This window comes from Montipora foliosa, chromosome 2 (genome assembly GCF_036669935.1).
Source record: "Montipora foliosa isolate CH-2021 chromosome 2, ASM3666993v2, whole genome shotgun sequence".
Lineage (NCBI taxonomy): Eukaryota > Metazoa > Cnidaria > Anthozoa > Scleractinia > Acroporidae > Montipora > Montipora foliosa.
Window position 1 is genome coordinate 58,671,646 of NC_090870.1, and position 12,500 is coordinate 58,684,145.

Below are 12,500 nucleotides of genomic sequence, written 5' to 3' on the forward strand. Positions count from 1 at the left end.
TCATTAAACGCTTGACCACTCGTGTTTTCACTGATTGAGTTCACCAAGGGTATCTACACAGTTTCTGAATTGTATAAACCTTGCAATGTTTGGGTATTTCATTTCCCCAAAGGTGACTTGTCCATTTGTGTTTTAAATACATCTTTTCAAATTCTGATAAACCGTTGTGCAAAAGACAAATAGACCATTCCAGTTTATTCTCAACCGTTTACAAGGCTTGTATTTTTGGCGGTGACGGCTGCCTATACATTTGCTATTTTGAACGAACTTGACAAGGGTCAAAGGTGCAAAACGTAATTTTTTGGCTCCGTTCCACACTTTATTGTTCCAAATGAAAAACTGTGTCTTCTTTCTACCTGCAGATTATCACAACTTTTTGATATCAAACCGATCCTTACTATAACTAGACGCTCCCATAAGTTACCAGAGAATTTTCCATTTGGTTTCAGTGTTCTACATAACAGCACACTTGGTAAAATATTAGAAATACAGCTCACTTTGATTTCGGCTCGACGGGCGATAGATTGTTGTCGAAGTCCATTACTCGTCGCTTTGAAGATTCCAGATATTTATTTTTCACCGCCTGTCTTGTTTATCCAACTGACTTTCCATTATTGAGCTCCATAAGGGTATATTTTATTTAAAGATCCACTAAAACGCCATTCGCGTTACATGACTTTCGAAGCCATTGCAGGTTAAGTTAAATCAAGAGAAAATGAGGGGACAGAGAGGGAGGCTCAGGGCGTTGGCCGGGATATGTCATGTCCACGAAAGTTATTTTTAGACGAGCGAAAGTCTTTGTTCTAGCGGAAGTCTGTCTTCCGAGACGTCCGCATGCACAAACGTCAAGTCCACTTCGTCCGCCATTACATGAAATCTTTGCTTTTCTTTCAAACATCAGACCGAGGTTGACCTGCATGCGGACGTCTCGGAAGACTTCCACTCGTCTAAAAATAACTTTCGTGGACATGACATATCCCAAGGGCTGGACCGGGAGCCTCCCTCTCTGTCCCCTCATTTTCTCTTGGTTAAATATTCTACTGTGTCCATCAGAGAAATCTACGCATTTCCACTACCTCTCGATCCTAGAAAATACGCGCAGAAGGCTCTATGGTCAAAGACAGCACTTAGCAGGGGAGTGACAGGCAAAACTTTTACCGACACGAAAAAAGAAAAAAAAGAAAAAACGAAAACAAACAAATTTTACCCATTTTCCGACTGAGATTCCCATCCAGGCAACCCAGTAAAAGGTCACATTTAATATCATATATTTTTCTACAGACACATTGTTGTGAAATTGCGAGCCGCGTCTTAATCATTCAACTGAATCATTTACATTACAAGTTCTATCTGAAAAAAAGGTGAACTGCAACAAAACGATTATTCGTTGTCTCTCATACGAATTGTCATTATCAGCTGTAATTTACCCTGAAAAATGCGAACAGTAACTGAACCAATGTTCACTGTATAAAAATTAGCACGACAACATTTAACAATTATATACTGACTTAACAACTGGAAAACTGTAATAATCTAATTCTAAAATAAAAGCACTGAAGCACAAAGCATAAAGCTATTAACGAGGGGAAGTAGGCAAAAGGTTTTTAACGGGATAGCTTTAAATACGCTTTCTCAGGGTGACAAATCTTTGACTCATCGCTGTAAGAAAATAACAATTGTAGTTTATAAGTTTATTACCCTCGGAAAAAAAAAGTATTTCAAAGTGAAAACAGGTCACACTATAACTACCCAACAACTACCTATGTTTACTGATTCAGGTATACTTTAGCCTCTTGAAACTGAGATACTTCTTGTGTGATTCAGTAAGAGACTCAGCGGCATCGGGTAAAATATCGACAGTTCCAACTGAAGAAGGGAACTATATGGGTATGATGCATTAAGATGTGTTCCTTTGAAACTTCAATGGGTTTGGACCAGTCGCCATCAACAGGGTGTAACAAGAGTTTTTTTGTGGGTAAAAACTATATTGAAGAGAATTACTAGCTTGCGTTAACAGAACTCAATTTTTCATGTCTTGCGTGTCTTGGCTTCTGGTGACAGGAACATCAGAACAAACTGGTTTTCATTGTGATTGGTTTTAGTGAAGGTTTGATATGCTTGATCTCCCTTTCCTACTCCACTGCTACGTCCATCTCCCCCCCCCCCCCCCCCCCCCGTGGCTTTTAAGAGTTCTTGTTTCTTGGCTGAGGATGTTTCGCAGTTTTGAGGATGTTTGATCGCCTGGCGCTCCAAATAACAAAGTAAAATCAAAAAGAAAAAAAATAACCAAATGACAAAGTATCGCTAAATCTTATTCCCTCGTGAAGAAGTCGGACACTGTCGTTGTTTCATTGATAAAATGGGTGTTGCCGCTTTGACAGTTGAAATTCATTTTGTTTGCCCATGACTTGGATTTTCAACGGTCTCAGAGAAGAGAATGTTGTTTCGAGCGATATCAGGCGCTTTGAAAACGCTTTTGAAGGGGTCTTCGTTTCGTAGTTTTGGTGGGGTTTTCTACTAAACGAAGACGCTGCTCAAATTCGTTGAAAACCGCAAATGTTACATGTCTCTTGTTTCCTCTTCAGTCGAGAATCATGTTCCAGTTAGTTTCAAGTGATTTCAATACGAATCTGAAGGGGTCTTGGGTCTGCGTTTTGTACCCACCCGCTTGTTTTCTGCGAGTTAGCTGGAGTGCTATAGTTCTGGTTTCCCAGAAATCTTGAGGGATCGGATTCTCGAAAGTATTGCTCTGTTAATGTGACAAGGCCCGGAGGGAAAATGGTGCGCTGCGGACTTATTTAGGAATTGGAGAAAGCTGGCGCGCGCGCAAAACGAGAAGAGAGAGCGTGGAGCGCAACTGGAGGGAGGGAAAAGGAGATGGATTTGCTACAGGCGCTTCCTTTTCCCTTTCCCCATGCCACCCTCGCCTCGCGCGCGCGCCGGATTCCTCCCTTTCCTTTCCCTTTCTAGCACCTGCTACACAGGCTACTGCAGACTTACCTTGAACTGACCGATGAGATAATGGCAAGCTAAGTTTAATTAGACTGTCACACTCGGCCTTGGGAATTGTTGGCGGCCGCAAAAGCAAGAGAAAATGAGGGGACAGAGAGGGAGGCTCAGGGCGTTGGCCGGGATATGTCATGTCCACGAAAGTTATTTTTAGACGAGCGAAAGTCCACTTCGTCCGCCATTACATGAAATCTTTGCTTTTCTTTCAAACCTCAGACCGAGGTTGACCTGCATGCGGACGTCTCGGAAGACTTCCACTCGTCTAAAAATGACTTTCGTGGACATGACATATCCCAAGGGCTGGACCGGGAGCCTCCCTCTCTGTCCCCTCATTTTTTCTTGATCTGACCTAAAAAAGTTTAAAAACTAAATTTTCGGCAACGTTCTGTTTGCGTTCATCAGAGTAAAATGACTAGATGAATAATTAAAAGAGCTTTTTGAGGCATGTTCTGATCTCTAAGGGGCCACAATAAAAGGCAAATAGACCTTAGGGAGAGGCTGGCGTTCATTTACAGCATTGATATTTAGCGTGGAATGCCAAGATTCTAAGAATAACCGTTGCTGTCGGTTGCTAACACCACGCTCTAATAACTTTACGTAGTTGGGATGGATATCATGTCCAATCGTTTCCGCGTGCTGTTTAATTGCTGATTCATTGTTTCCTCTTGTGCCAGGCTTGTGTTCTGCCCCTCAAGAATTCCAAGATCTTTTGCTTTCGCCAATGTATACAAATGGACACGATCTACTCCCGACTTTGTACACAATTCTAGTCACTTGACTCTCGCTTGGGCGCTCTTTAGGTTTCTTGAACACATCACCAAGTGTTTTGACCGGACGAAAAGCGGTCCTAACATTCTCTTAGGCCAGGATACGCCGAATTCTCTCAGAGACTCCTTTAACATACGGGATTGAGGCGAAAGCTTTTGTGCCACTCGAGACTTCTAATCTTGTATCTCCCTCCTTCGCTTTGCATGCCATCTCGATTAATTTTGCCGGATATCCATTGGCTTTCAGATCACTGACAAAGCGTTGTTGTTCACTATTTCGCTGCTTCGTGCTCGATGGTAGGCACCCGGCTCGGTCCATGAGAGTTTTTACCATTTTTCTCTTGCTCTGTGCTGGGCTATGCGAGTCAAATGATAGGTACTTGTGAAATAGTGAAGAATAACGCGTTGTCAGTGATTTGAAAGCCAATGGATATCCGGCAAAATTAATCGAGATGGCATGCAAAGCGAAGGAGGGAGATACAAGATTAGAAGTCTCGAGTGGCACAACGATAGCATCTGTTCGCTAAATGCATGTTAACAGAGCATCAACAGCACATATCTTAGGGCCATCTGGGTAAGCGCGTATCTCTATTATTGGTGCTTTGATGAATAGTATGCTTTGTTTGATCAGATCCAAATTGAATGCTAACTTTTGATTCGTTTGAATCATGCGAGACAAGTCCAACTTATGCAGACTGGGACTGCACTCGTTGAGCAGATATCAATGCAACTAGAGTTGCTGTTTTCATAGAAAGTTGCTTTAAGTTAAGTTCAGAGTTTCCTCTGCCTTGTCTGAAGAAATTTAAGGTATCTTTAACATCCCATGCACTGGAGTAACGACTCATAGTTGGCCTGGTATCAAATACACCTCTCGTTAATGTGCAAACTGAGGCATGGTTTCCCACTTGAGTTGTGCTGCCACAATCAAGGGATCTTAACGCGGAACGATCAATGTTTATGGAGCTATAACCAAGGCCACTTTCGTATAAGGAAGCCGGAAAAAGTAGAACATTACTCACATACCTCTCATTGGTATCCATGTCCCTTTCTGTACAGAAATTGGACCATTTCCTAAACTGTACTTCATACTGATCCCTGATTGATTTTCTCCATGGCTAGAGTATGAGTTCCTTAGCTTCTGCTGAAACTCCATCTGCTTCCAGCCTTTTACAGACACAAAGCATGCCATTAGTTGCATCTTCCTCCATAGAGGATGAATCACATCTGATCTGGTAGCATCAGCAAGATCTTTGCCATTGGTACAGGTCTTGTAGGTTGCATTAGCGGGGATATCACTCGAGGGTAGTAAGTTTGAATATGACACTTTGGTAGTATGATTACTCCCTCTGCCCCCTCCTACCGTATCTTCTGGAAACACCTCTCAATATGAGCAAAGGGAGGAAATACATAGAACAGTTTGTCCCAAACTACTGTGAGAGCATCCGCTGCACATGCCTAACGGCCAGGCTTTCATGACACAAATGTATCGATCTATTTATTCAACCTTGATGCAAACAGGTCTACCTCGAAGGGAACCCACAAGGTGGTCGGCTTGGCAGGATTAGCTTGAAGGGCTTCTGTGTGAATGAGACCACAATTGTGTATAACAGCCAGAAGTCAGGCTACTTAGCCAAGTGCTGGAGCCTCACTTAAGGAGGACAGTTTGTGAAAGACATTCCCAGTCATCATCCATTCAGGCCTATCAATGAAAACTCTAGATTCTCTATCAGCTACAATTGTAGGTCATTTTGCCTTCCTGGCAAGTTGGCTTCGCTTAAAAAAAAAAATGTTTTTCTAGAGCCATGTCCCATATCTTTCGCGCACGGTAGTTACAAGATCTAGAATTGCTTCCACCCAATTTATTAATGTAACACACTGTTGTTGTGTTATCAGATGTCACTCTGATATCTGAGTTACTGACATCTTGGCATAGGGATTTTAGGCCGAACAGGACTGTTTGATGTTCAAGCTCATTTATGTGTAATTGTGCTTCCTCTGGGAACCATCTGCCCCCTGTGGTGTGTATGTTGTGGTTTAATTTTGCTCTTGAATAATTTTTTTTTTTTAAACCAGCCCATTTTTTTTCAACCAGTTTGTTTTTTTCAAACCAGGAATATAATTTTAAACCAGCTTATTTATCAACTGTCTGAAAAGGCATTTTTATCTTTTGGGGTGTGGTTTTAAAAATAGGGGCATGGCTTTTTGGGGGGTATGAAAACAAAACATTAGTGGTAGATTAATCTTTTCCTCCTACTTTTCGCCTTTCCCTTCTTTTCCGATTATCCTCACTCCAATTTCCATTCATGTGTACATTAACCGTACCCCTAGTATGCTATTACTGCCTCCCTCTGTCTACAAATCCTACTTACAATTTTTCTTTTACAGTAAGTCTTGCCAGAGTTCGAACCACTGCCCTTGATGTATCGTCCCGATTACTATCCCAGAGCTTTCTCCACTGAGCCTCCGAGGACTGGTTATAAATTCTACCCATAAATGTTGATACGAATAATTGTTATTGTTATTGTAGTCATTTGAATAATCATAAGCGAGCAAATGCAAATTTAGCCTGCGATGTATTACTTCTTTTCCTATGGATACCCGAAAAAATTCTTACAGACAATGGAGGTGAATTTTGCAATGCAAAACTCAAATTATTTTGCGAGGAAAATCAAATCAAGGTGTCCCATGGAGCGGTAAGAACTCCAACCACACAAGGTCTTGTGGAAAGAAACAACAAAACATGGAAAGAAAATATGAGGTCATTAATTATGGGGTCAAATAACAAGAACATTGAAAGATGGTGCGAGTACACACTGCAGATTTCATACACAGTGAGAACCAGCAGAACACTGATGAAGACATTAAATGTCAAGGGGAAGCCGCTGAGCTAGCCTTTGGTAAAAACACCTTAGACAATGATCAGTGTGGAACTCAGCCAAACGCCAGAAGATACGTGAACGACAGAGTCAATACAATGAAGAAATGGAGTAAAACAAACCAGACAATCAAGGAAGGCACCTTTCAAGATCGATGACATGTTTGCAATCAAAATAGACAGTCCTGTAGGCACGAATATGCTGTTAGGAAAAATAATGGAAATTAGGAAAGACTATGCTAAAATAGTTACTCCACGAGGAATCATTAACGGCTTTATTTCATTTTCAAGGTCATATTCTTGCACTTGGAGGAATGTGACACTCCATCATCGCAAAGAAATTTCGTTCACAGCTGCTTGCAAGCAAGCTAACAATACTTGTCAGTAACATTTGTTCAGTTTGCAAATGAATGAAGTAACAACACTTTGTTTTGACTTGTCTTGTATTAAGATTAAATTTAAAACATAAAATGAATCTATACATTTGGTTACTTTAGTGGACAGTGTCTGTTACCCAAACCGCATAACTTAGTTAACCAGTCAAAAATCCACTAATTAGGCTTAAATACCAACCCATTTTATTACCCCAAACCTAACCTTCTGAAAACAAACCGCAATTTCATAATCACAACCCTAAACTCAAACTGACGCAGTCCTTAGGCCTAAAGGCACTATCGTGACCATGATCCACGCTTTCTGTTTGAAGCTAACCATTCAAAGGCACTTCTAAACCACATTGGTGAGAGGCGAGTGCTCTCACCACTGCGCCATGCCTGCACCCCAGTTCAATAATTGAACTGGTTTGAAAAAAAAACAAACTGGTTTGAAAGCAATAAACCGGTTTGAGAAAATTTAAACCAAAAATCAAATTAAACCACAACATGTATGCCTCTTATATACTGCCACCCACCCTTCATTCGAAGCATCGGTTGTTATTAAAAGGGCAGGGTTTGATAGTAGAGATTGTCTTGTTTGAATGCCCAATATTATCAACTCACCACTTAAGGTCAAGTTTGGCTGAGGAGCTTATGGCCACATGGGAGTCCAAGCCTCCATGATTTTGTTTGAGAGCAACTATTTTCTCATTTCTAGAGTTCTGTAAAACGGCATTGCCATCTGCCAAGTAGGAGCACTGCTAATCATTAGGCCAATGACTTTCAGTAAATGTGCACATGCATCTTTAAGGACGGTGCCTACTCTTGTTATTGCGCATACATTCTGCGTATCTCGAGACACTCCGATTTCCTATGGGTGGTGCTTATCAATACAGGGATATTTTTGCGTGGTTCAAAACTATGTGGAGAAAGCAGAACGTAGCACATGCTCAGAGTAGCCACGAAAACTGGGGGTAACCACGCATTTTTCGGAGATGATTAAGCTTCAATTTGCTTTGCATTGCTTTGTATTTTGGAGCTTTTTGCAAATATTGCTGATTAATTATATTTGAATAATGCGAGGTTACCCCCAATTTTCTTTTTGGATTTCAATAACACTTGTTAAGATCTGCTTTTCCCGCATATTTAGTAAACCGCTCAAAAATACCTTTGAATTAGTAGCCACTGTCCTTAAGATATAAAGCCTTTTCCTGCATTATGTCACTGACATATCCTTAGAGTTAATAACAAACTCCCAAAATAAGAGTTCTTTGGAGGGTGTGAACACAGACTTTTCAGGGTGGATAATGAAACCCAGTTCCTGTAAAAGTCCTATTTCTTTAATGCTTTCCCAGCATTCCTGTTTGGATCCTCCCTGTAGGTTTGAATCATCAATGAAGGGTATTACCTCACGACCCCTTCCTTGCAGGGCAGCAAATATTGGCTTAAGAAGCTTTGTTAAAGAGCATATGAAACAATGGCTTGTTCAAAAGAGTGTTTAAATTGATGAAGAACGGCGTTTATTTTATTGTGACAGCACTCTTTGTTTCCGAGTCATCCAAGATTTTGATTTATGCAAATTAAAGGACTTGTGACTTCATATAGTGGACACGAAATTATGTAAAATCACAAAGTATGGGATATCTTTGCAAATACTAAGTCTGTACGGTTGAAATTTTGTAGGGTTGATGTGCTGCCAGAACTACACATTGTGATAGTGATTATGATGTCACCATAAAAACATACTCGTTACCAGACCTCTACCTTCCCGAAACGAAAAATACCTTCTTTGTTGCTCCAGAGTCTAACAGACTTCCTTGCGTTTGTGCTCTGTAATGTCCATATTCGGTCACACCCACTGAATGAACATCAACAGCAAATAAAACTTATTGGGGAGCGAGACTCTGATTTTACCCTTTGGATGGAGAGGGCCTGGAGCCCATTGTGTTGCCATGGAAACGTCACGGTGGATCATATCATGGAACTTTGTGATGAGGATAACAACTGCAAAACGTTTCAGTTCTATACAGAAAAAGTCTTCAGAGATATTCCTTGTTTTGTGATCTTAAATCATTTTGTGTCCACTATGTGACATCACAAGTCCTGAAATTTGCATCAATCAAATCTTGAATAACTCGGCAAACAAGAGAGCTATCACAATAACCCTTTCTTCATCATTGTCAAAGCTCTTTCGAGCAAGCTAATAAAAAAAAGTGTCCTATGCACCTTAACAGGCGTGGGCAACATGCCAAGCCATTGGGGAAGCACGTGTACTGAAACTGTTGTGCAATGCCATTTAAATCGTAACAACGTCCTATGCTCATGAGCAATAGGAACTGAATAGTTAATGTGCATCTTTGAGATCGAAAGATGCTGTATAACAGTTAGGTTTAACAAGTTTTATTACTGACTTTATGCTTTTCATCTTAAAGTGATGGTATTTAACATAAGTGTTAAACATCTTGAGGTTTAGAATGACACAGTGCGTTCCATCTTTTTTCTTACATAGGAATATGGGAGATATGTACTCCCAAGACAGTGATTTACTTGTTCTATAACACCTTTGTCACAAAGTTTCTTAATCTCATATTTGATAATATCTTCCTCATCTGCACCATGTGATAACGCTTAACAGTGTCTAGAATGTAAATATCAGATGTCAATTTTTTTCCACTTTGATACAAACTTTTTCAGTCTGCCTGCTTTGAATTGGGTAGTGCTAATACGTCTCAGCAGGTCCCCCTTAAAATGTGTCAATGACTTTCTTACTTTCTTTGTCCTGAGTTTTCAGTCAGGGCTTGGAGTCTTTCCCTTGTCCTCCTTTTACTCATTGTGCTTGGAGGGGGAAGGTCTTTTTCCCAAAAAACAAAAAGACCTCTGTGCCTTGTCTTGGGGGACGTGAGCGATTGCCATAACATGAGTTTCTGCTTGAGCCAAGCCCTTTGTGTTGGCGGAGCTTAGAGTGGGAATTCTGTCCCATTGCTCTCCTCACAAATTTCTTTGTTTTGTCAATGTCTCTCAGTCGCTTGGAAGTGTCTCCACCAAAAAGAAATTGATTCATTGGCATTGCGGCGGAAAACAGTAAGGTATAGTCTTCCTTGAGGTCAGGTTTGATGCATTCTCTTTGACGAACATGACTTCGTAATTGGCATAGCTCATCATCCCGAGGGCATTCATGGCTTCCTTGATGCTTGTGTCTAGTTCACCTTGAAGAACATTCTCTGTGCTGTCTGTATTACCAGTAGCAGGAGATTAAATTAGCCCTGGGAGTTTATCTTTCAGCTTGAGAGCTTTGTACAGCATTTTTCCTAAAACAGTCACCGATTTTACAATATTTGTGCTGTTTGTGTTCTCGAGTAAAAAGATCTTGTCTGTGCAGATTATGGCGGGAAACAAAGAAAAGCGATTTTAGCGGCTTTAAAATTAATTTTTTCAGAATTATTTTTTCGGGAAAATTTGCTTCACAGCCCACCTATTCAATATTTGCAAAAACAGAAACAAAAGAAATGAGGGAGACGTCCAAATTTACCTTTACCGAGACCTTAAGGTAGCTCATACCAGTTTTAACACTTGAAAGAAACGTTTTTATCAGAATGATTGACACTACTACAATTTATCACTTAACAGCAACATTATGGTACCATATAAAACATCAATTATAGCTGAAAAAGATTTATTTCTGAAAAAGATTGACGTAAAACGTTACCATGGCAACGGGAACGCCCTGCAAAAACACCCCATATTTTGGCTTTAGCTGCTCATATTTCAAAAACGAGCTAGGTGACCCCTATTTTTTATTCTGAAATGTAATTAACATGCCAGAATAAAACTTTCTGCAAAGTTTTAAAAACATTCTGTGGCGCGGAATTCAGAGCCACCTTCAATAATTGAAAATTTAACGTAGCTCTGAATCCTCTCTACAGAATTTGTGTAAACTTTGCAGAGAGTTTCATCTTGGCCTGCTAATTAATTTTGCGCAATAAAAAATTTGAGGTCACCGAGTCCGTTTTTCAGATATGAGCAACTGAAGCAAAAATGAAGGGTATTTTTGCGAGGATTTCCTGTTGCCGTAGTAACTTCTTACGCCACAAAAATGACTGCATCTTGTTTAGCAATAATTGATGTTTCACACGGTACCATAACATTGGTGTTACGTGATAGACTGTTGTAGTGTCAATGCTTCTAATAACAAGGTCTCTTGGAAGTGTTGAAACTGGTTTGAGCCACCTTAATAAGGGTTGAGCTGTAGGTTTTATTTTTTTTCCCTAAAAAGTTTTGTTAGGTGGCGTTTTACGCTTCCCAATGACCATAAAACTTTCTTGGGCATACAAACGAGTCATGTACTCATTATTTCAGATTTTACCCACTAACAAGACTGGGTACTTCCTCTTAAGTTGGTCTGACTATGGTCTGGAATTGAAGCGTCGCTATGAAGAAAATTTTGCCCGTGAGCAGGGTCAAAGCGGTGCAAGTGCAGCTCCCGAAGGTCCTGTCCCTATTTTCAGAAGATTGGTCGAATTCACCGAAGAGGTCGAACGTGAGGGCGAAAAGATCCAAGTGATTTCGCCCCACAAGATTCGTTTGCAAAAGTTGAAGAATCCACCCAGCAGCATCCAAGGTAATGATGGAAATATTCACCATGCTTAAAGGGGCTGGGTCACGCAATTTTAGGCAATTTCAGCACTGATCGAATGGTCATAGAATTAACTAAAATATCAAAATAACTGTTCAAAACTATAGAAGAACTCTAAGAAACACAGGGAAGCCAAGAAGGAACATGGATAGACAAAACTGGAGAGGATTGAATGGATTGAATTTGGGTAAATTTGAAAAACGTCGGCCCACCTTTTTTCAAATTTTATATCAGTCTATATCAAAATGTCATTTACAAAGCTGGAAAATCATGCTCAGTTTTTATGTGGCTGTGATTTTGCAAATAAAAGACTCTTGCTCTGCCAATTTGACGTTTAGAGCTCATAATTAACAAAATTAAACAAAATTACCTAAAATAGCGTGACCTAGCCACTTTAAAGGAGCACTGTAACGAAATTTGAATCTGAACCCAAAAGTGTTTGCAACAGTGGATCAGTTTTCCCACGAAGTGCTCAATAGGTGCATTGAAATTATATAACAGACATTACACGGTGGCGAGAAGGTATGAATTTTATGTTCGAGTGGCAAGAACAATAGAGCGAGTGCAGTGAACGAGTGAGATATTGTTCTTGCCACGAGAACATAAAATTCATATATTCGAGCTAACGTGTAGTTTAATTTTACTAACCATTTTCTTTCTGACGCCAAGCACAAGCTTTATGGTAAATTCTTGCGTCTCGGCTGCAGGAATTTCTAGGATTTTCGTTTTTCTTATTCACTTGCAAGGAACTTCTTGAATAATTTTAAGTTGTATGAAGTTTTATTCTTCGTGTTAGCATTTTCGTGTTTCTTAGAGAAGGATTTTACGTCAGCTTCAGAGAA

At 40.2% G+C, this 12,500-nt stretch overlaps 1 protein-coding gene across 1 annotated transcript in view; it reads left to right on the plus strand.

The window, feature by feature from the left end:
* Positions 1–12,500, plus strand: part of LOC137991021 (uncharacterized) — a 45,121-nt gene that overhangs the window by 16,880 nt on the left and 15,741 nt on the right. The window contains exon 3 of the mRNA XM_068836152.1: positions 11,382–11,643. Within this exon, the coding sequence (XP_068692253.1) occupies positions 11,382–11,643 (262 nt within the window). The remainder of the gene's footprint in view (positions 1–11,381; positions 11,644–12,500) is intronic.